Below are 24,397 nucleotides of genomic sequence, written 5' to 3' on the forward strand. Positions count from 1 at the left end.
AAGGAATCTGACTCAGTTACCATATGTGAAGTCTGATAAGGGAAACCTAGCTTATATTTAACTAATATAGCAAGGCCATAGCTATTCTGATCTTAAAGGCTCCAAGCAACCATCTTCATCATATGAAGGTCTACCTAAAGAGTTAATGACTGTCATATTAATTACTATGATACTATTTTTTCCTTGCATTAACAAGACATATAGCTAAAACTGTGTCTCCTTTTGCCAGACTAAAACTGGTTTAATAGCAGTTTCAGGTATCAGTTAGAAAAGATGCTAACACCCATGGCATTTTGATTTATAGCACTTTTTTTTCTACAAAAAGTGCCAAATCAGAGGCAGAGAGCATGCATCTTTGTCTTGATAACTACAAAATTTCTCCTCTCCTCTTCCCCCTATGAATATTTCTCTTATAAATCTCCTACATTTAATGTGTTCTCAGTTATACCGATTGTAGCCAGTCACAGTTGTTTTTACTCGGTGTAATTGCAGGCTCGCCTTCCTTGTGGATGTGGTTGCTTTTATCCACCACATTTGCAACTACAGTTTGTGGGTAATCATCTTGTATTAAACTGCTCCTAATTTTTCACACCCATTTCCCCCCTCCCATCCAGTCAATCTTAACAGTTTCTTAAGCTTCAGGAACTTTAGCAATCCTTCTATGCCTCGGAAACTGCAAGAGTAGTCACATTTACTCCAGCAGCCTTGCTGAAGAGTCTGTATAATCTGCACTCTGGTTTACAAATAAATATAAAATACATACATATACATATATATATACACACACAGACACATATGATGTACTTTCCTATAGCTCTTTTACTTCTGCTGAAGTAAGAGGAGACGGAACAAACATAGCAGTTGACAGCAATTAAAGTCATTAAAATCATTACAGTTTGATATCCTGGGGTACATTGGGAAGAGTGTGGCCAGCAGGTTGAGGGAAGTGATCCTGCCCCTCTACACAGCCCCGGTGAGGCCACACCTGGAGTTCTGTGCCCAGTTCTGGGCTCCTCAGTACAAGAGAGACAAGAAGCTACTGGAGAGAGTTCAGAGGAAGCCACAAAGATGATGTGGGGACTGGAGCATCTCTCTTATGCATAAAGACTTGTGGGAGCAGGGCTTGTTTCGACTAGAGAAGAGATGACTGTGACAGGATCCCACCAATGCATATAAGTATCTCAAAGGCAAGTGCCAAGACGATGGTGCTAGGCTCTTTTCACCAGTGCCCTGTGAAATAAGGAGCAAAGGCCATAAACTAAAACACAAGTTCCACCTCAACATAAGGCTTCATGCTGAGGATGACAGAGCACTGGAACAGGCTGCCCAGGAAGGTCATGGAGCCTCCCAGTCTGGAGACATCCAAAATCCACCTGTACAAGTTCCTCTGTCCCATGCTATAGGGGACTCTACCTTGGCAGGAGGTTTAGACTAGACGATCACCAGAGGTCCCTTCCAACCCTATCTATTCTGTGATTCATGCAGAATACTTACGGGGGGTTTTTTCTTTCTTGAGTAGTCTTCCTTCTGCAGAGCTATCACCTGCTCTCTACAGACCATAGTTTGGTTCCTGCCATCTGAAAATGTGCTGCACCTGAAGATATCTGTCCCCTTCAAATGAGAACCATTTGTACAACTACTCACTTGGATTACTGGAAATTATTTTCAGCTTTTAATATACATGCTCTGCTTAACATTTCTTTAGATTGCTTTTTCCTATTTATTGGGCGTTTTTACAGACTTTTTCCTATTTTGTCTAAGATAGGATCTTATGATTTCATTTACAAACAATGCATTATCTTCAAGTTATTGCTTTCTCTTAATAGTTTATTTTTAAAAATCTGGTACAATCTTTTCCCAATTTTCATCAACCTAGTTCTCTTCTGTCTTCGGCAATGCCCATCTTTTTCATACCGCCCTCTGGCTGTCTAAACTTTAGCTAGTTCTTAAGAAACCTCCTCCTCCTCACAACATTTTCCTCAAGAACATACTGAAATGCTCCCAGCACAAGGCACAGGGCCAGCTAAACAGGCAGGATGAGCTTCAGAATGCTGCCATGGAAATTCTACTCTTTAAGTCCTATTTTTACATGACCCAAAAGATATTCCTTAGAAGTCCTATTTGAAAATCCATTGCAAGAAGCCTTAAAAAGATCTGATGGTATTTTACAACCAGCTACATGAAATCTCCAATCAAAGCCACCTAAAAATAATTTTTCCTTAACTTTTCCTCTCCTTGTAAGAGAAATCAAGAAACAAGTTTCTCCCACTCTCAAACACAAATCAGTGGACTGCATTAAGAGCCTTCTTTTCTATCTCTAAAGCTACTTTTTCTGTATTTCTTGAGACTGTTGTTTTCATCATGGCCACAAGACATATCTGATTAGAACTATTTTAACATAATTAGCACTTTTTAAATTTTAGGGTGTTTGAGGTAGATGTTTTGGCAGGCAAGGCTGTTTGCTCTTTATATGTTTTCTTTGAGGCTGGATACATCCTTTCATTCTCCACACATGGTTATCCAGTTTGTCAACCAGTGCAATACAGCCATCACTGCCCTCACCGAAGTTTCTCTTCCAGACGTGTGGCTCAGGATGCTGTGGGCAGACAGAGGAGCCCTGGGAAGCAGCACTGGATGCCTTGCACATGGTAGTCTCAGAGCAGCTATGAAACTCACAGCCCAGCCAGCAGCACCCCATATGGTCAGCATTCTTGCCTGTCAGGCCCCATGCAGGTGAACAGTGCAGCCATCCAGCATGGAATGGAGATGCAGAAACAGGATAACTGGAGCACTCAGAGAAGAAAACCAGAACAAGCAACAAGATTTATTGTTGCTCTGGCCATGGTTGTAGCAGTCAGGCAGTGTGCTGCAGAAGCACAGCCACTGGATGAAAAGAGTGGCAACACCAACACACTCAGCTGAAAGTTACTCCTGAGGCCTCCTGACAGACTGCTCCATCTGCCCTCATGAAGAATAATTTTTTAATGCGGTTTAAATGTCCCTGGCACCCAAAAGCTGTAACAATAATTTTCCTCTGCTATACCCAATTTGTTTTCCTGCCTCTAGCTTTCAGCTTTCCTAATAAGCTGTCAATTAGTTACGCAAATTTGAAAAACAAACATTCAGCTCTGCTTATGGAAACCTCTTGCTTGCTGCTATCCATCACTGAGTCTGTATTGCAGATGATGACTTTGATTATCAAGCCCAGCTCCCACAGAAGGGAAGGCAGCACCAGCAGTTTCTTTTTAAAACACAGACTTATATGCTAGATCTGTAAATAACTGTGTGCAGTTTTGGGTGATATTAGAAAGATATTAGATACTGGAGAGCATCCAAAGGACAGCAATGAAGACGGTGAAGGGCCTTGAGGGGAAGCCATATCAGCACTTGGTCTGTTCAGCCTGGAGAAGAGGAGACTGAGGGGGGACCTCATTGCAGTTACAACTTCTTCATGAGGGGAAGAGGAAGGGCAGACACTGATCTCTTCTCTGAGGTGACCAGTGACAGGACCCAAGGGAATGGCCTGAAGTTGTGTCAGGGAGGTTTAGGTTGGATATTAGAAAAAGATTCTTCACCCAGAGGGTGGTTGGGCACTGGAACAGACTCCCCAGGGAAGTGGTCACAGCACCAGCCTGCCAGAGTTCAAGATGTGATTGGACAAAGCTCGGCACGTGGTGTGACTCTTAGGGATGCTCTATGCAGGGTCAGGGAGTTGGACTCAATAATCTGTGTAGTTCCCTTCCAACTCAGCATATTCTATGCACATAGAATTCCTACCAAATTTTGGTCCATTATTTACCCTTCATCTGAACAGATAACCACTGGAATAATCTGTCTTAAATCCTGCTTTTTAAAACACCACATCTCCTTATTATTCAGGAACTCCAAACAAATTTCAACCAACTTCTGTGTAAGGCAGAAAGCTGTTCATGGGCCTTGGGCTGGATGTGTTGAAACTTGGCACAGATGTAACAAATTGAGGGGGATTTCTAATTTAAACAGACCTGTCAATCCAAATGCGAGCACCAGAACCTTAGCATTTCTACAAAATGTAGCCTGATACGCTGCTCTAGTCCAGAATAAATAAATTTCTGAAGGCTGTAATGTGATGAATCCCTTGCTGAGGCTCTATTAATTAGCTAAATGTGTGCTAAATTTTAAATGTAAACAGCCTCCCTTGTAGTTGTTTTTCATGAATGCATTTTATTTTGCTAATGGGCCATGCTTAGGCCATCTGTCTGACCCCTGACCAGGCTGACAGGTAGCAGCTGGATCTCGTCACACAGCAACATGTGAACTACAAGCACACCAAGAACATTTTACAGAAATCACCTTTAGAAATGTCATTTTGTCACTTTTTCAGACTTCCATTTTAAGTTTCAGTATATTCCAGACACACTTTACCTTCTTTCACCATGAAGCTTACTCAGTTAATGAACAAAGTAAAGAGAAAAAACCACCCAAAAACCCAATGCACTCCCACACACACACACTCTCACCCCCCATCATAGTAGCTCAGGTATTTTGTACTCATTCTGAATCTCTGAATTGCAGCAGGCTTCTGCCTCCAGTTGATTTCAACCAGAACAGCAACTGTTTCATGTTTGCAGATTTGCAAAATTTAGAAATATGTTTTAAAGGTAAACAAATAAATGTTTTAAAGAATCAACAAAGACTGAGCTAAATGCTTCCATTAGTTCAAATAGTCTAATAAATATTAGTCAGTTGTTACACTGCTGTCCAGTAGAAGAATGCTGGACACTGAAATCCTGGCCATTTCCTCAAACAAAGCAATGGACTTGAGCATGCACCAGGTGCATGAGACCTTTCTGCTACCTGCTCTGTGCAGAGAACAGGGGGATAAAATGTAGCAATGCTGCTTTGGTATGAGTATCAAAAGTCTTTGGGTGCTTTTGGTGCTGAAGGTAACGAACTCCAACTCAAAGACTGGCATCAGGCTAGCTATAACACTACTTCGGCAGGAAAAATAGACTTCCCTTTCAAATCACCAACTCCTGTGTTAAAGTTTGTTGAGTGGAAAGGAAACGTTGTCTTTAACAAAAGTTGTGAATGTGTCCACACTGCTGTTTAACCACAACCTTTTCTGACAGTTTAACAGCATGAACTTAACATTCATTAACATCATTAATATTCATTAACAAATTAGGCTAACAAGCAAATTAAGACCATCACCAAAAATTAAATTTGCAGACTATTTTATAAGTAATGTTTTCTACATTGTTAACCTCAGTATATTTTAAGAGGTTTCAGTAAAAAGGTTTTTCCCCCTCTATCAACAAACAGTAGTAAGAAGAACATCTTATTACTGCTTACACCACACACAGCTTTCAGTCTATGCCTGCTCATGCTTTGCAGACACCCCTGCTGCCTGTATTCCCTGTCATTATTACTTTTTCAGGTCTGGGTTCAGAAACACAGGGCTCATATACTTCTAAAAGAAATGTCTTGTTCCTTGACTACTGAAATTATGCCAGTCCCTGTACCACATGTTATTTACCTACACATTTTTCAGTCCTTCAGGATAACTTACTCAACTTCTTAATGGTTAAATATGAACATTTTGGAAGCAGCATTTGCCTCCTGTCTCTTTTTAGGAAAAGACAGATGCACCTTTCCTTTCAGTAGAGGAAATCTGGTTTAAAGAAACAATTATTGTGAAGCCTACAGCCCCTGCAAGTCTTCATATTTAAGTCAGGAGAAATTACTATGCATATTCAGATCAAGAGCCATAAAACAATGCTAAACCTGAAGACACCCACAGTGATCAATCTGATTCTGAAGTGATACACACAGTCCTTCTCAGAGGTAATGGCAGAACAGAAATCTGCATTTCACAAGTTAAATCATCTTCCCCTCAACTGGTTGGAAATTTCTCAGTGACTCCTGTTCAAAGAGGCCTTATCTTTGTTCCACAGGCGTCTTAAAATAGTTCTAGCTACTCTCACATGTAAATTTTTCTTTTCTTGCTGCCATTTTCTCGTCACAGAAGTCTGACCTCTGCATCATTGAACTGTCTTATAATGCTGGCAGACAATTCAGTCTCCTCAGACCTGCAGAATGCAGCTAGATGCAAGCTGCACACCTGTTGGGTCACGATGATCAGGCTGGCACATGGGAAGGATGCAGCCCACCTGCAGTTCTCAGACCCATCTTTGTAATATTGCCAAGGAAACAGAAGCTGCATACTCCTTCTGGGTTTATCCTCAAATGCAGAAGATATTCAAATGCAGAGCTCTCAGAAAGAGCCCTCCTTGCTTAATGTCAGAAACAAGACATCCTTCCAGAAGAGTACTTTTCAAGTAGATCCTGGGGTGACATCTCAACTTTTGTTTCAGAGGTGTCCAAAAAAAGGACTTTGGCATCCATACATATCTGGGCCAACGGCCACTACCATGGGTCCTGTGTGTTTAAAGCTCACTCCTCAAACAGTGATAAACTTGTTACTCACATGAAGGTGATGACTCATCTCGGTCTTTTATTCATGTTCTCTTCAGGGCCTGTGATTGGTGTGGACTTGGATCTGTCCTTCCTTTCAGTCTTAGCTTTGAAGTTCAACACCAGTGTTGAATGTGTTGAATTATAACTACATTCAGAGTAGCATAATGGTGGCATCAGGAGAATCCAAGTAGGGAAGAAGGACATTTTACCTTTTCCTTTTTGATCAGTTCATCATCATCAGAAACTGACTTTCTGAAGCAGTACTCACTGCTAGTTGGATTAGAAAAGTGGTAAATCTCTTTCATGTGGAAGGATGAAAGCTTTAGCTTACTTCCCAGTGAGCCTTGATGGATGTGCTCAGTAGCCCAAGAGGGAAAGAGAGCTAAAAGCATCACAGTGAGCTGCACAGCCATGGTGGGGCTGTGGGCTCCCAGCACACTTTGAGGCACACTCATTCTTCTTTGCCTCTGAGCCCCTTGCCAGAATTAAGGCACAGAAGACTCATCAGCACAAAGCATGCAGTGAAACAGAGGCAGATAAATGGAATGCATCTCTTCTTTATGTTCCCTTGTTTCATTTTTTCAATTGTATTTGCAGCATATCTGAAGCACAATTTGAAGGCTGAGAGTAGGAATAAGGCAACAGAGATCATTTACAATTAATCACTGATTGCTGCTGTAAGTCTCAGATCAGAATTGGTGTTTTAAAAGAATCAATTTTTTCCCCAGTTAGACAACTTATATCAGTTACTGGAGACCCAAGGACCAGCTTACTTGGTCTTTTCACAATTGAACATGTGTATAATTATTAGGACAGTATGCCACTGTGAGAAAAAAAGTCTGTATTTTAAGATTACTTTTCTAAGTCCATTATTCCTTCCACATCCATCAACACAAGCAGAGAAAGAACGGCCAGACAGCAACTAAAACCACCTTTACCACATCGGAGGAATTAATTGATTATGGAGATAAGACAACAGGGCTTCTAAAACTTCACCCATATGCCCTCCCAAAAACAAACTTCTCAGAAATGAGAAAAAGTAACATTTTAACAACTGATGTAAGGCTAGTTTTCCAAACACAGAAGTGCCTGCACAGAATACAAATACAGTAACCACAAGCTCTTCCTGTTGCTGAAAGACAAAATTGAAGAATTGGTTAACATGCTATTACCAGTAATGGAAATGTGGACAGGTAGAGCACCTCCCTGAGCCCTGATGACTGGAATTGAAGAAGACACTCCTGGAAATCCTTGCATGAACTTCCCCTGCCCTGGTATTTTTTCATCAGAAATCTCCTTTGATTTGGCAATATCTGACAAAGGATACTGAATATCTTGGATTTTGATCTGACACAATATTGCTGCTTGAATGTTACTAAGTTTGGGAAACCTGTTCATTGCTTTTTTTCAAAATGAAGTTTTTTAAATGATTTGGCTGTTTTGTTTTGGTGGTTTTCTCATAGCTTTCTGCTAAGTTTTATTAAGCTACAAATGCTCAAAAGCCAAGAAAAGAAGGTAACTTGCTTTCTATTATGAAAGATTAGACTTTAAAATGACAAAATTCCTTAACTGAAGGCAAAAATGAAGGATATTTTCTCATTTGCAGATTTACCTCAAATAAAAGACATATGCACTACTGCCCTGGGGGAAGGTGTAAGAGATGACAAGAGAGTAAAGCCAAAGAGGTTTCAGTGGGCACTTCAGTACTACTGATCACATTGCACGTGTCACAGCTCATTACAACACTGAAAAAAACCAGTACAGAACTAGACACCTAGATTTGCTTTGTTTCCTTTTGCTTCCATGTAATTTAACTACTTATATGGGAAATACTCTTGAAAGCATTAAAAACTGAATTGCATTCAGAGACAACTAGTAAAGTAGTGAAGGGGTAGTGTTAGGATACTGACTCTTTTAATTTGTCCACAGATTTCTACCACAGCATTCCAGATTGTCTGGACATAAACAAAACGAGGAGAACAAATAAACCAAAAAAGAAAGACCAAATAAACAAGCTGTAATTTAATATATAAGCTGACAAAGGTGTACTCCTTTTATTGTTAATGTTCAAAGAAAGATTATAGGAAACTTGCAAGTGAATAGACTCAAAACAGGGAGATAAGTGTTTATTTGTGACTAATTTTATGCTGATCAGGAATATAGATTTGAGAAAAACTTGGATTTCCTTGAAATGGAAACCTCATATCTGATTAATATACTTCTTACTCTTAGACTTGGAAGGCTCTGCTGCAGTAGTACCTGCATGCAAGGAGTAGAATAACGTATTATTTACGAAGCATATTTATCACAGTGAAAATTGCAGAGACACAAACACACAGAAAGAAAGGATCCCTGCTGCTCTCAAAGGAAAACGTTTCCTAGTTTATGAAAAGTATACCAAGAATGGAAAACTTAAATGTAACAAAAATATCAAGGTCTCATCCCCAGGAGATTATTCATTTTCTCATGCTGGGCTGCGAACCAGCACGCTGACATTCAAGCTGAGGGGAAATGCTGAAAGTAATGATGCTTGTAAGTTCCAAGCACCCGCTTGCAGCTTTCTAGCTGGGCAGTGCTGCCCTAGTAGCATGGTGAGCATCTTAACAGTTACTTTGGCATCAGTTCTGAAGATACCAGGAAGCACAAAGATGTCCAGAGAAACCAAATCATATGCACATCTAGGACCATATCGACCTCTAAGTACAGAAGCAGAACTACATTTTTTGACTATTTCATAAGAAAAAAGAAAAAAAACAACCAACCAGCAGCACGGTCTTTAATCATCTTGCCAGTCACAGGCAACTGTTCAAGCAGGTGGGCTCTGTGGGACTCGGCTCTGAATGCTGGAGCACATCTCTGAGACCACACGCTGACAAGCAGACAGACAGAAGCCAGTTCTGGACAAGCTAACTGAGTTACAGACAGGGTAGCTCTGGGTACAGCTGCCCTAGACACGTGCTCAAAACACCTGCAGATATATTCTCCTTCCTTTACATTATTCTTAAAATTTGAATCCCTTCTGATCACTCACTTCTGTAAGGATCATCACTAGCTGGGTGAGAGGAATTACAGAGTAAAATATAAAGCAGTACAAAGTATCGGAACCACACCAGGATTTGGGGCTGTGTTCAGAACCCTAAGAACTGAGAGTGTGAAAGGTCCAAAGAGGAACCATAATAAATGCCTGATATCAAATAATATACTACAGATTAAGAATATGTAATTTGCTCAGTATTTCTGCTTTGCTAAGGAGGCACAGGACAGACACATTTATACAAAGGATAATTCAATAAAAGAAGGGATTGTACAATTCACATTTAAAACAAAGCAAGCTAAGCAATGACCTTAAATTAATGCAAAGACTTTAAGTTAATAGGAAAAACTGAATGAGGAAATTAGGAGAAATGGTTTAATGTCAAGGCCAAGTGGAAAGGAAATTTCCTTAATGAGGTAGTTACTGTTCACTAGCAACGCCTGAAGAAGGCATTTAGTAACTGGAACAGACTCGGTAATCTGTTTCTCCGAGTACGCTCTGTTTAAGATAATGTTTCTTGTTGAGAATCCTGGGTGGATAGAAACTTTATGCCTGCATTTAACTTTGAAGAAACCTCTTGCTTGCTCAGTGAGGAGTATAGCTTTTTTAAGGCAACATGAAGTAGAAAAAGACATCTCTACAGTACTTGAGAAAATAAAAGCTTGAGAACATTGTTTTCCAATGTGGCTTTTCAGAAATACCCCACGGTGGGAAGTCTAGATCAAGTAAAACTTGAAAAAAAATCACTGAGAATATATTTACATCATCACTGTCTGTGTTGTGCCTTTACGTTTCCCAGGATATAAGAATTTGTTGTTGTCTTTTGAAATTAGTATCAGAACAGATTTGAAATGGAGTTGAGAGAGATCAGTGAGAATTTAAAAACTCACTTTTCATTTACTGATTTCTGGATTTCAGCCATGCATTTGCTGACTTTTTTTATCTGTTACTGCCACATCTTCTCTAGCTTGGTTTATTCAGAGATAAAGAATTCACCATTAACAGCACTTTTTAAAGACATTACTTTTAAGCTTAAAAGATTTTGAGAAGTCACACATCTCTAAGGATTTGACAGCTAAAGCTTTCCAACACAAAGTAAAACAGTGACAGAGAGGTTCAATCAAAACATGCAAACAAAAGTCATTTATCCCACCATCTAGAAATCCAAGAGTAAGCGCAATAATATACAGAGTATATTCAATTTGATAGTATATGAAAATGTGAGGTTTTCTCCTTTATTGCTTGTTTCTTGATTGGGTTGGGTTTGGGGTGTTTGGTTGGTTGATTGGTATGGTTTGGGTTTTTTTGTTTGGGTTTTGGGGGTTTTTCTGTGTGTTTAAGATCACAAAATCATTTAGATAGTAGTTGTTTGCAATTCAGTGAAATGGTTAATTAGATGAATATAGCAACTTTTTACAGTGGATTGCTAATCAAAATCTGAAGCCTAAAGAAATTACATGAGAAAATTCTAGAACCTAAAGAGTCAGGAGACAGAGAGACCTTGTTTGGACTAACTTTGGCTCAAATGGAGTCCATAGGCGTCTTGTAGGAATTTTCACTTCTCTTGTATTGTACACACCTTCCTCTGGTCACACAGAGAGACAGCAATTCAGTCATGGCTGAATATCTGTTTGACTGCTAAAAGAATAAAAAAGTGTCCTGTTGTTCCACATTGATTTGGAGAGTCCCTGAGATACTGCTGAATGGAACACACAGACATCACAATATGAAGGAACAAAAGAAAATTCAATGGCATTAACATAACTCTGAATGAAATATTTTATGATAATATTTCCACATCCAAAGGACTTTAAGGGCTGGCTCTGTGCTGAGACATGGAAAAGGTAGCAGGAATGATTAACTTAAATATATCATGAGTTCTCATCCTTTCATCATGAAGTTAAAGAAAAGTCCTTCCACATAATGATTTTCAGATTAAAAAAAGCGCAGAATAAAATGTTAGTATCGCCTGCAAGATTTTGGCAAATAGGATTTTAAACTGCCACATTTTTTCCTAATATCAGGCTAACTGACAAAAATCCCCACTGCCTTTAGTTGCCCAGAAGACAGCATCAACAAAAACGTGCATAGTCTGTGTCTCAGTGTGACATGCTGTTAATTGCAAAACCAAGGTTCAGGTAAGTTTTCTCTGAGACTGAGTAAAACAGCACTGAGATTAGGGAAAAAATAATTAAGCAAACCAAACCAAATTCACTGTTGTGTAACAATGTGTGCCATTGCTGATTTTCTAATTGGTTTGTTCAGATTAACAGGCATTCAGAATTTATCTAATAAACAAGTAGCTAACATCACATAATGCTTACTACAGTAGAGACATACCTCACTACCCAACACTAATTACCTCTGCAGTGCAGTGTCAGACCTACAAGGCATCCTTTTCTGCCTGGGACAACAACAGTCACAAAACGAACAAAGAAGGATACCATTACTGGAAATTTTTTTAATCTACATTTTATGAGCCATTCCTTTCTCTCTTTCTATCTGCACACACCACTTCAAATCAAAGGACTGGTATAAGTAATGAGCTTAGCCATCTAAGATGCAACTCTAGCCATCAACCACCTACCTCATTTAAAAGTTTGAAATACAGATCTTTTACAACAATGCTAATATAGAAACCTTATGGCATCCCCAAATGAACAGTGATCATCTACAAACATCAGTGTCCAGAGAGACTGGACAAACACAGTGTCAACAGTAGCAGTATGTTTCTGTGCAGATGTATAGCCTCTCTGACACCATACAGGTGGGAGTGAAAAGGGGAGTTCCAGTCTGAAAATGCAAAGAATATTTACATCTAGTTATGTGTAAAGCAAGAGACTTTGTGGGTTTCAGCACTGATACACTTTCCATGCAACAGCAATACAACAGCAGTCTCAAGAGAAAGCTGTACATCACAAACACTGCAGTTCCACTCTGTCAGGTCTCTCCTTAGCGTGGAAGAGGTCAAGATCATGCAAAGCATGCTTTAATTTGTTGGATCTGATGTCCTCCTCACTTCTTTCAGGAAAATAATTAGACTGCTAACAGTGAGACAATCTCCATTACATGCCAAATTGTGGTTGGTGATCCAAAACACTGAAGACATTAGAGCTTCCTCAGCAAAACAGATGACCTAAATAACCCCGTGTTGTGCATCTTTCCTGGGGGTGGCCTAAAAACTTTTATGAAAAGAACTGGCCTAAAGCAGACATCTAAAATAACAGACCCCATGGAATATTACATTGACCTCGAGTCTGCCAATGTTTTCAAGCAACTGGAAGGAAACATGTAAGTGCTAATAGGTTGCAACTACAAATTTATCTGGTGCAGAAAGGCATCCTCACAAGGCAAACCACAAGATTATCCTAAAGTTAATATAAAAACCCATCCTTTAGAAACAGCTTCTCCAAATGAGCCTGTACCAACCAAAAATTCAACACTGGTGTAGTACTCAGGTTTTTGAAGAGAACCTGAACAGAGCAAAAAGCCCATATCCTTAAATACATGCATATGCCAATTATGACTTTTGAAAAAAATGAAAGCAGAAATCAGTGAATTTATGCCCTGAAACCCTGTTAGCTTCTACACTCACTAGCCTAATGTATTTAAATAAATGGTTAATCTACTGATTCCATTATTTTATCTCAATAATATAAAACCAGAATGTTCCAACATTTAATTACTATTTATTTTGTGTGTACTATGTTTTGATTCTAATGAATGCTTTTTGGTTCCTTTAGGTGTCATCTTCATCTATGAAACATTCATCAGGATCAATTATGCCTTTTGTTGCCTTGAATAAAAATGGTGTGCCTAAAATAGCTGATAGTAAAAACAAAACTGTAAAAGCAACCAAAGCACCACTTACTCCAGAAAGCTGGTTCCTTTTTCTCATTTCATCAGTGAGATCCTTCTGCCCTCACGTCCATGCAAAAAATTTTCAGACCAAGTTTCTGATAATCACAGGCAGAAATAGCATCACTGTTTCACTCCTTTCTTTACAGAAATATCTCAACTTTCAGACAGTAACACAGCATTTAATATCTTCATATGAAAAACCTCCCATAAACACAATTCATCTTTTTCTAAGGATAAGTGCAAGGGCTTGCCTTAGCAGTTCAGGATTTGGTACCAAACGAGCTTGGTAATTGTAGGGCACTTGGCCTACTTACTGCAGAAGCTGAAAGGTGCCACCTACGCACACTGGTATGCAGGAAGAGATACCCTTCCTTTTACCATTTAGAAAGCTGCCAAGGGTAGATTTGGGTTGGATGTAAGGAAGAAATTTTTATAATAAGTGTGGTAAAATACAAGAACAGATTATCCAGAGAATTTTTAGGTGCCCCATTGCTGGAAATCCTCAAAGTGAGGTTGGATGGGTCTTCGAGCAACTTATCTAGTGAAAGATGTCCCTGCCTGTAGCAGGCAGATTGGACTACACGACCTTTAGAGTCTCTTTCCACTCAAATCATTCTATGATTCTATGACATGGGTCCTCTGCTCTTTCTTATTTTTAATTTTCTTTGTTTTCTACTTCTAGTTCATTTTTTGCAGCCTGGAAGTGCCAAACTATTACATAGGTTTGTGTACACAAATCACCTCAATTTGAACAGAAAGTACATTAAATACGATCTTTGTATCACAGGCAAACTGGGACAGTCAAACTAAGTCTGATTTTAAATTCTCAAAACACCCCACAGTACTAACTGTTACAGATCCTGCATTTAACATTCAGATTTAAGCAGCATGAGGTAATCATGGCTTAGAACCACACATTTAAAATGAAGCAGTAAGAAAAACAGGAAAAACACCAGTACGTAGCACTTCTTGCACCTTCACATTGCTTTAAGCAGAGCTGAAAACCCGAGAACTTGCAATCATTACAATATTGAAAAAGTTTTCACAGTATTTCAAATATTCATTACAGTTCTTTGCACTCATTTTACTGATATCTAAACCTAAATTCAAGACTAAAGGATTAGCACTGTGAGTTTAGCCCAAGGTATATGCATACCCATTAAAGGTAAGTATATTAAAGGTGGCAAATGAACCTCTTAGGGCTCTGCACAATAGCAATTTCCAACCTCAATGAAAGAGCATGCACAAACTGATGAATAAAAGATTATCTACTATTTCACAAACAATTCAACACAGGGTTGAATTAAGCAAAAAAAAGACTTTATTTTGTAAGTCACTTTCTCACTTAATTTTACACTTACCAGTGTGTCTAATATAATTACTCATAAAAAACTGCCACATGATTGAATTTTTCTCTATCTGAAAAGCAGCACCACCATCTGATGCTCTAACGATTAGAATCTGGCTCAGTGTCTGTAGTGGAATTTTCCACACACAAAAAAAATAAAATCCTATGCTAATTCTGAGAGAATGACTTCAGAAAGAGAACTGTAAACATTTCCATACCTTCTCTAAAACTGAGATTGAAGAGGAAAACAAGACAATCATATTTACATGTATACAAAAATGAAACACGCTAAATTTCAGAGAGACTTTCAGAAAGTGTGGTGGGATGCTAAGGTGAGATTACACAGACCATGAAAAAAACCTTTTCTGAGAATTAGAGTTTATGTAACTTTTCCTATGAATATGAATTATTTTCTTTCTACTGCATTTTTAAGATAAATGAAAACCAATGCCAGATTATTCATAGACATGCTGAAAAACCACAGCAGCATTGGAAAAGACATAGCAGTGGAACTAAGGCAAAAAACTTGACTGGTGTAAACTTCCCAAGTGGTTCTGACACAGGAGCATGACTTACAGCACAGTGAAATGAATGCTGAAATCCTATTTATTTATTTAGCAAATAAATTGCTCTTTCTGCAAATATTTACAAAAAAGTAAATCAAAGACTGAGCACAGTAAGTTCCCAAATCCATGGAGCTTGCTCTTAAGATTCTTAAGAGGACACATTCTGAACAAACTCAGTAATTACAGATTACAGTAAAAACACCTGCAACTACTGATACAGAAGTTATGTCACATTCCCCAAAACAGATCTTCTCTTTTACATTCAAAGTTAAAGTGGAAAATCAACTACAATAATGAATATACCCTGGATTTGCAAACAATATTATAACAACTCTCAAACCATGACTACTGCATAGGATTAAAAGCAAGTTAGTAATTTTCAGAATAAAATAATTACTGAGCAGACGACATATTTGTTTCCTTCCCCGTCAGGTAAAACTGAACCGTAGGTCAGCAACTAAAGTATAACGAAATTAACACTGAAGTTTGTAAGATGCTGTATGACAGAAACAAGGAAGATGCCCATAATTCAAACTACTAACGAACATCGCCCCATGAAAGATGTGATGGACCACATGTGGTAGACATAGAGAGGAGAAAGCATCAAAGCCCAGCATCTACAAACACACAAAGAAGTAATACAGATTAGTATTTTCAATCAAAGGGTAGCAAAGGAAAAAGGTGCAAGAGACACATACAAGTAATGATGAGAATATGTGATCAGATGCATAAAATTTGATTAAAATGCATTAAAGAGGAGCAGTATCTTGAACTAAGTCTCCAGCTGGATTCCACCACTGTACTGTTCATTAAATCTACTGGTGACTACATCCTACAACCCTGAAAAGAAATTAAAAATGACTAGCAAATGCTGACTCAAACTGCACACCTGGAAAGGGCTGTACAAGTCTGGAAGGAAGTCTGTGGAAAGAATGCAAAATGGAATTGGGAGGCTGGGATAAACAAATAAATAAAAGACTGAAATTACAGCTGATATATCAGCTCATGGTATATTAACATAGGATGAAGCCCTTGGTGACATTATATCCTTGACAGAAATGCTGAGAGTTTTGGAATTTGAAACTGGACACCCAGAACACTTGTACACTAATTCAAAATAGTGAATGCCTGAAAATAGCTGGAAAAGTTGAGCTTTTCATTTTATAAGGCTATCTTAGATTACTATGCACAGCCTTTCACTGTAAGAGCAGATATGCTAAACACCAGTTCTCAATGTGTCTAAAAAATTTCATTAAAAAAAGGCATGATGTAAATCTTAACAGAACAGTTACTGTTTAGACACTTATTTTACAATCATTTTTATTCACTATCACATCATTTCCAAAGAGCAGACTACTTTCTCTAACACATCAAGCTTTTTACACAGTGTGCTAAAAGAATGAAGTATAATCATTAAGTCCTTTTTCAGTTCTACCCCAAGTTCAGCGTCTTTAGACATCCCCCTACTCTGAAACCTACTGCTGGGCCACTAACTAGCTCAGCCTTGCCCTGCACCATCTTCCAAACTGTTTTTCCTCCCAGCCTTAACTTCTTTATCAGAAGAAATGATATATCAGAAAAATTGATTATTTTCTAACCATTTCTGTTGCGTTTTCACACACCTAAAATAGTACCTCGAGAATGTTCATATTCTAGTTTCACCTGCAGACATATCCCCATGTTTTCACAGGTGTTTTTGTGAGAATTCCTTAATTTCAAATACCACTTCATTGATCAGACCATAATTTGGAAAAACTCACACTGAGTTTTATGGTTTCTACATAAATTTCTATTTCTACCCACTGAGTCCATGATTTCAGAACAACAGGAAAACCATTTTCCCATCCCTCTTTTTTTTTTTCTGTTGTGCAGTGTAATTTATTGTAGATAAAACCAAGCTAGGACATAAATCACATCATTTTCTGCTCAAAGAAAAAGTTACTCACCAGCAAAGAACAGCTGACAGGAAAAATGAACAAATAAAATACCAAAAATAAAGCTAATTTTGAAAAAAAAAAAAATGTGGTAGACTGAAATATGAAGAAAGACCCCTCAAAAGAAGGTTAACATCCAGCCCTTGTGATTCATTGAGCAGGTTAGAAGTTAGATGAAGGAAAAACAGAGGAGTATTTACTAAGAGTAAGAAGTTAATTTACTAGCCCTATGCTACTCATGGACAGAGAACTGCCCTCTAGTTTGGAATGGGACCTGTTCCTCAGGCAATTAAAACTACACCTACAGATCTGCACTGGGGCTGTAGGCACTGAACACGCCTGGGAGGTCACAGCAGATTGTGAGAGCTGGCCCATCTGCATGGAAAGCCTCTGTTCTTTTGGAAGGGAACAGGCAGGTCCTCACAAAACCTTCTGCATGGTAACTAAAAATCAGAAGACATATTTCTCAGGATGGTGACTTACAAAGTGCTGATTAAAAGAGGTACCTTGGACATATGGAGATAAAGATAACAGTGCCTAGTTGTATCAAGTGCTGCCAGGAAGATTTTTAGCACCAGGGGTTTTTCATTTTATCTTCTCTTTTTAATTTTTTTCCCTTCTTAAAAAAGGGTGAATATTTCCCAGTTCAGTTTCTCTCTTGTGCCCAGGCAGTAGATTTCAGCTTTTAAAACAGCAAAGCCGGTTTAGGAGGAAACTGTTTCTAGAAGGTTTGGAAGTTCACAGCCTTTGAAACTTAAAATTACTTTCCTTGTATCTGCATTAAAAGGCATACTATGAACACAATACAGAGAACAAAGCACACAGCTCACCTCATAGTAACTTCGCACAGCATTGCAAAACGCTTCATCTGCTACAATTTGCGTCTCCCCATTCAAAAAGGCCTGGAAACGTTCCTTCAGTACCTGCAGCTGCTGCTTGTTGAGCTATGCAAGAAAGAAACAAGGAGAGGGGAGAGAACAAAAATAAATGCAGTTAGTCTCAAAGTAAAAGTGTACAGCACTGTACACACTTGGAAGCTGTGAACGGGGAAAAAAAGACGATGGCCACCTGGCTCCCTGGTGAGCGGCAGCTCTTCGAAGTCCCAGCTGGACAAGCCACACCGTGGCAGCCAGACATGCACGCAGGCAGCATGCAAGTAAACTTCTGTGCTTTCCCTGGTGTCCTTGGGATGCCAGAGGTTAAGTCTGCATGGATACTTCTGTGCACTATTTTATATGCATATGCTGAATATAATGGTTGACCTTCTCCATGGCAGCAGCACCAGTTAATAAAACTTAGCTCCTAGCTTGTTTTCAAATACATCATTTTTTTTTCAGCCTTCAAATAACTGAATATAAACAACTGAGATGCCTCCATCTTTTGGAGTAATCTAGGCACTATGATTGGAATGTTTCAACAAGCATGTGTACTGTGAAGAAAATGGACTTCTAGCCACTGATGCTGTAACACTATGAATGACATGAAACAACTGGATCTTAGGGAACAGCAGACGAATGCTCCAAGATTAACACCCAATAACATTTGGTGGGCTTCATGTCAAAGTTGAGTACATTTTGAAAACAAACTCCTAGAAGAGCACATTACACAATTAAATCTTCCAATCAACCCATTTTTATTGATGTTTAATGTTATGGGAAAAAGCAAAGTTTGGAAGCTCCCCAGGGATCCAGACACAGGTCTTCCGTCAAAGTTTCTATCAACTCTTGAGATATTTAGTAAGATATTTATCCTTATCAAATCTGTAGAAGTTTGAATATCACATCATATTCTTGAACTTTAAATTCAGTACTAAAAATATTCAAACACAACTGACTGAAAGGTTCTTTCATCCTTCCTGTACTTTGCTTAAGTAAAACAAACAAATAAATGTATAGCCAGAAATGGTAAATATTTTTTCCAGAGGGCACAAAGTTGTATTTGTAATGGCTAACCTGCAGCAAATAACACTGCCCCCAATGGCATAATCATTTCTTCTTGAAGAATTTTTTGGCTTCTGCAGTAAATGTGGTCACCTTAGACTTTCATGTCTCTTATGTCAACACTTGGAAGTCATTTAAGCTACAACACTGTTAAAAATCTCTGCTATCCTGATAATGTGCCTACCTTGGACAACTTCTACTTTCTTAGTATCACAGGAAGATTTTCATCCCATACAAAGTTTGCAAACTCATGAGCTTCTTTGAAAAATGTAACAGTTTTCTGCAAAACTCTCCAAATTGATTGCAAACCTGAAAGCTGTTTTATTGTGACAGGAAACAATAGTATAGATTCCATCTATAAACTCAGTATCAGAAATCCTCTAAAAATAATCAAATGTAGGCAGTAGAGATGCAAAGCCAAAAAACCTCTGCCTCTGAAAAAAAATCCAAGTTAGTTAAAAATACATGATAATTCTGTTCCTCATCTTAACAGAACAATTAATGATACAGAACAAGCCCCAGGAGACCCCTAAGGAAAAAAGTCCTCCTGTTGAAGCAAGCAGACTTCAACAGAGGTTGCTGTGACGTGGATAAATTTCCTGCATGAACTCCTGAAAGCAGCAGCCTGACACTGACACCCCATCCTGTACCACTGCTAATTAAAAACCAATGGGAGAAAAGTACTCATATTGTGACTGCACATCCACCCAAAACAGCACCTATCCACCTGTCCGCCAAACATCCACTCCTTGCACAGAATCCAATCCACTCCTTGCACAGAATCTTCACGACACTGGATAGCTGTTTCTAACAGAAATCAAATCTTACTGCACTTATTTGATTCCTCTTATTCTTCTCTCATTTTCTAAATATTTTGGACAAGTTGAGATATCAGAAAATGCAAATCATGATGGATGGTTTGAGGGTTTTTTTCCAGCATACACATGTTCTTCTGGGGGACTTAGATGAGCACTCACACAGACAGTGCCCCTCTGCTGAGCAAGCAGCTCCTTCATCCCATGGAATATTCACAGCTCTGCTATGAGAACATGCAGGCTTCCTGCCAAGGCAATTATGAAAATGTGTTTTTATGCTTGCAGACTTCATTCTTTAGGTGATTTGCTTGTCTATTACCCACATATCAAACAAAAACATTATGAATAAGGCAATGAAATATAAATTTAATTCTGACTTTCTCATTTCTAACCATCATAGTTCAGCAAACCTAAATGTGTTTAAAATATTTATATATGGCTTTCATATTCACTGCTTTAAGTAGTAATAATTTCTAAGGGTTGAGTGGCATTTTAGGATTACTGTACATTTCTTAAAATACTTTTGTTTCAGTGCAAAATCTGAATGTGCAGAATAAAGTTCTCCTGCAAAGCTAAATATAATAGTATTTACAATGGAAAATATGAAAAGCTACAACTTGCACTAAGGATGATCTGAAGTCTATTTTACATGTCCCAAGTACTGTCACATATAGAGACGCAGTTAACTATCAAGACATAGAATAATTTATAGTAGTCTACTGCAGCATACAGCTCCTCTGGGTTTTTTACTTGTCAGAATATTGAGCGTACAGTGAATTCTCTCTCATCTCTTTTTTTTTATGTTGGTCATTTTTAATGAATTCATTAACACTCTTCAATTTGCAGCACTTAAAAATGAAACAAAACTAACAGTAAAAGTAATAGCCTAGAAATGGAGAGAAAAAGGAAGTCTAATCGCACTGGAATGCTGTAGTAGCAAAAGCAGAGAAACAGGTGTTTGTATAGGACATTAGCTCTTGGATACTGCCAAGCAGCTCAACCTGCCAAAGTCTGGGCTACCTTTGAATTTGGTCAACATGGAACAAGAGAAGACATCAGGCATAACCAGAATCCCAAGAAAAATGCTTAAACTTAAGGGCAGTAAGCCTGGGCAGATTCTCTCTGGTAGGAGTTCCCATAATGGAGCTCAAAGTCCTTCTGCAGGAGCACTGCCTTTCAATCACACAAGCCCTTTCCCCCTCTACTCTGTGCAAGACCCATACACATCAGACCTTTGCTTTCAGCCTGCTCTCATCTTCGCTGTCAGTGCCTCTGTTCCCACATTTTAATTTCAGTAGAAAAAACCAAAACCAGGAAATTTAAAATTTAAAAAATTACATTATTACATGTACCCCCAAATGTAAACTAAACCTGGAATACCACCAAAAGTGTACAGCAAAGCCTCACTGATTCTGTTGCTCTCCATTAACCTGCTTCAGTTTTGTATTGTTTGTTTGGATTTTGCATTCTCACCGGTATAGAATCTGTTGCCATAACCCTGTGTGATACTTCATAAACAATTACTGCTGCTTCATGGGAGAATGTATAACTAAATTCCAGTGACTGAGAATATCAGATTTGATTGCATTCTGCAAAATGACTGAAGATAAGCAATGACAAATTTAAGGGAAAACAAGATTAACTGCGCGTGATTTGTTTTTTTCTTTACTGCAGTCACACAACAGATAAAAATTTTTCTTCCCTTCCATCCCTCTGTCTTTCAAAAAAGGTAACTTCTTTTTTTCACTTTACATTTGCTAACCTTAGTAAGCTATCAAAGAATGAAAACATTTATTTAAGACAGAGTAAACTTCTCAAAGAGCTATTTAATTAAGAATAACTTTTTCAAGATGCAGTAGCAATTTAACTAGAGTAATATAAAGGCATGAAAGAGCCTCAAGCACTTAACTATTAAAAAAATTTCTCACCTTGCATTTAACATGTCAAACAAGTCATATATCCAAATATATTCCTCTTTGAGCATTAAAGATTTTCTTTTTCCCTTCTAAAGTGAAGTTGGGTATGAAAACCTAGAGGCACTTCTGGTTTACCTCCCCTCATACCTTTAAACAATTTCAACAAATGGATTTTACACAGACTTTAAATTCCTATTTTTATAAGAAGTCGGATTTCAAACAGATCTCGAAGTTTAGGAAGTTATTCCAATGTCACAGGTTTTGCTTCCTTAAATAATAAACTCCAGCGAAGGAAAAATGAAGCATGTATGCATTTGCAAGAGTACTACTGCTTATTTCTCTTTGCAAGACATAAGGAGAAAGTAAAGCTGCAGCCTCACTGTGCTTGATGCTTCATTAAGAGCATCTTCATCTGCCTCTCACTGCCGAAGTTCACAGAGCGCTCACTACTGCCCTGATCCCATGCAGCCAACAGCAGCTGGCAAAGACATAACTCTCAGCAGCTAGAGTCCCTAGAAAACTTTGGCCTTAAAAATGCACAAGTGTAGGACGTGGCCTGTGCGTGGGCCGCGGCCAGGCTGCCCCAGAGCCCCGAGCAGCGCGGACGGCAGCGGGCAGCATTCCCGCAGCATTCCCGCAGCATTCCCGCAGCCTCTGAGCCATTGCCACCTTGCGGCGATCCCAGAGCACCGCGGGCTGCAGCTCCGCACGCTCCGAGCTGGCATCTGTGCCAGCATCAGCAAGCCCCCGACGTTAACACAAGGAACAGCACTGGGTTTTGTCTCCTCCCACACTGTAGTGTGCTACTATCCTTTTCAGGCTATATGGGTATTTTAGGGAAATAGCAGGAGGTGATGACTGCAACTACAGACAGAGCAAGATAAAATATTTTGTACACAGGATGCAAAACCACAGGGGTAGGGAGGAGCCAATCAAAGAGCCAGTTCCGGAACCCTCAAGGCTGAGATGTGTATTGTCAGTAGCAAAAAAACTGACTTAAGTTCCTGAACACTTCCAAAAAATAGGAAGCATTTTTTTTTTCGGAATTATGCCATTTTGTATAATGTCTTTGACAGCAGCAGTTGGTTTTGAAAAACTTTAGTCAGAGCTGTAATTTTTGAGAGCAGAGTGGAAAAAGAGCCCCATGACGGTTCCCTCAAACAAATGTCCCTCTCTTCCACTTCAGTCAGGAGATAAATTTTCATCTCCTGAATCAAGAGAACTGAAGGTACAAATAAATCTCTTTCCACTCAACTTCTCACACACATCTTTGAACACAACTGTTTCTTGTCCTGACAACCTCTTTGTCAAGGGAAAAACCAAAAAAACCCGAAAAATGACTCGAAATTGTGTCAAGGACTAACTCATCCCACTTGCCACAGAGCATGCTCAAGGATGTTGAGCTCAGCATCTCCCTCCCTTGTGTCTCCTCTGCAGGGTCTCCCAATTCAGCTGGGAGGCGATACCGGTCAGCCCATTACAGCAGTTTTCCTCTTCCCAAAACAGCTTTAGGAATAGCAAGACTGCATCTAACAACACCTGAAAAATCTCTCACTCTGTTGCTGAGTGAGACTCAAGAGCCACCCAAGCCTTCACCCTACACCAACTCTGCTGTAATTCCAGCTTCCCACCACCCTCCGTAGTGGTGGAGAGGGCTTTATCCACAGGGTCAGACTGCAAAGCCACACACAGCTCCTCTGAGAGAGCCAAGAGCAAGGCATGGAGCCTTAGGCTGAACCCATCATTATCCTCTCCTTCCAGAAAAACAAAACACATCATTGCCTCTTAGTGAGCTGCATCTCACTTTGGTGATGAGAATAAGCCTGCAAAGCAAATAGCCAGTTATAAACAATGATTCTCACTCTATTTCCTCTCTCTGTCTCCCATCTTGCCTCCTCTTCCAGTATCTGCCTACACAACAATAATACTTGTGTTTCACAGCAGAGATAGAGAGTATTCATTTATAATGGATTACTTGACAGATTTTCTTCTGAGGAAGAAGACTAAATAAACAGTATTAGAAAATATCAGTACTAAGACAGAGGTGATAGCTGTGGTTACTGTGGTGAATTATGCAGGTCTTAATTATGTGCAATAATGGCCCTATACAGCATGTGGGCAGCAAACAATATATGCTGTCCCCTACTATTTCTTGATTTTCTAAAAAAAGGATAAATATTTTGCTGTCACTTAGCAACCTCAGCTGTTCTTTGATTTTCTTAAAGTTGAAGTTATTCCAAGTAAAACAGTGTCTGTAAGGATTCTGTTTGCTGTCACTCTCTGCACACTACACTGTGTACATAATCCTGGTGCAACAAGTCAGTGCCTTGTAGCATCAAATATTAGAGTATCAGAATCAGCCAATTCATTTACGTAACTTTATAATCTAACAAGCACAACATCACATTTACCTTTCAGTGGCTTGTTTAAAAACCAGAAACATTACCAATTACATATTGGTCATTCAATACCACTTACAGGGTGCTTATGCAACATTAAGTTAAATATTTTCATTGTCCAGAGC

The 24,397-nt window shown here is 38.9% G+C and overlaps 1 protein-coding gene across 24 annotated transcripts in view; it reads right to left on the bottom strand.

Moving 5' to 3' along the window:
• CADPS2 (calcium dependent secretion activator 2) overlaps window positions 1–24,397 on the bottom strand; it is a 294,985-nt gene that overhangs the window by 215,717 nt on the left and 54,871 nt on the right. For all 24 annotated transcript variants that reach the window (XM_042018140.1, XM_042018137.1, XM_042018148.1 and 21 more), the window contains exon 2: window positions 18,033–18,146. In XM_042018140.1, coding sequence (XP_041874074.1) covers window positions 18,033–18,146 — 114 coding nt within the window. The remainder of the gene's footprint in view (window positions 1–18,032; window positions 18,147–24,397) is intronic.

The sequence above is a fragment of the Corvus kubaryi genome, unplaced genomic scaffold, assembly GCF_017639235.1.
Source record: "Corvus kubaryi isolate FWS band 111438036 unplaced genomic scaffold, C.kubaryi_AGA036_p1.0 137, whole genome shotgun sequence".
Taxonomy (NCBI): Eukaryota; Metazoa; Chordata; class Aves; order Passeriformes; family Corvidae; genus Corvus; species Corvus kubaryi.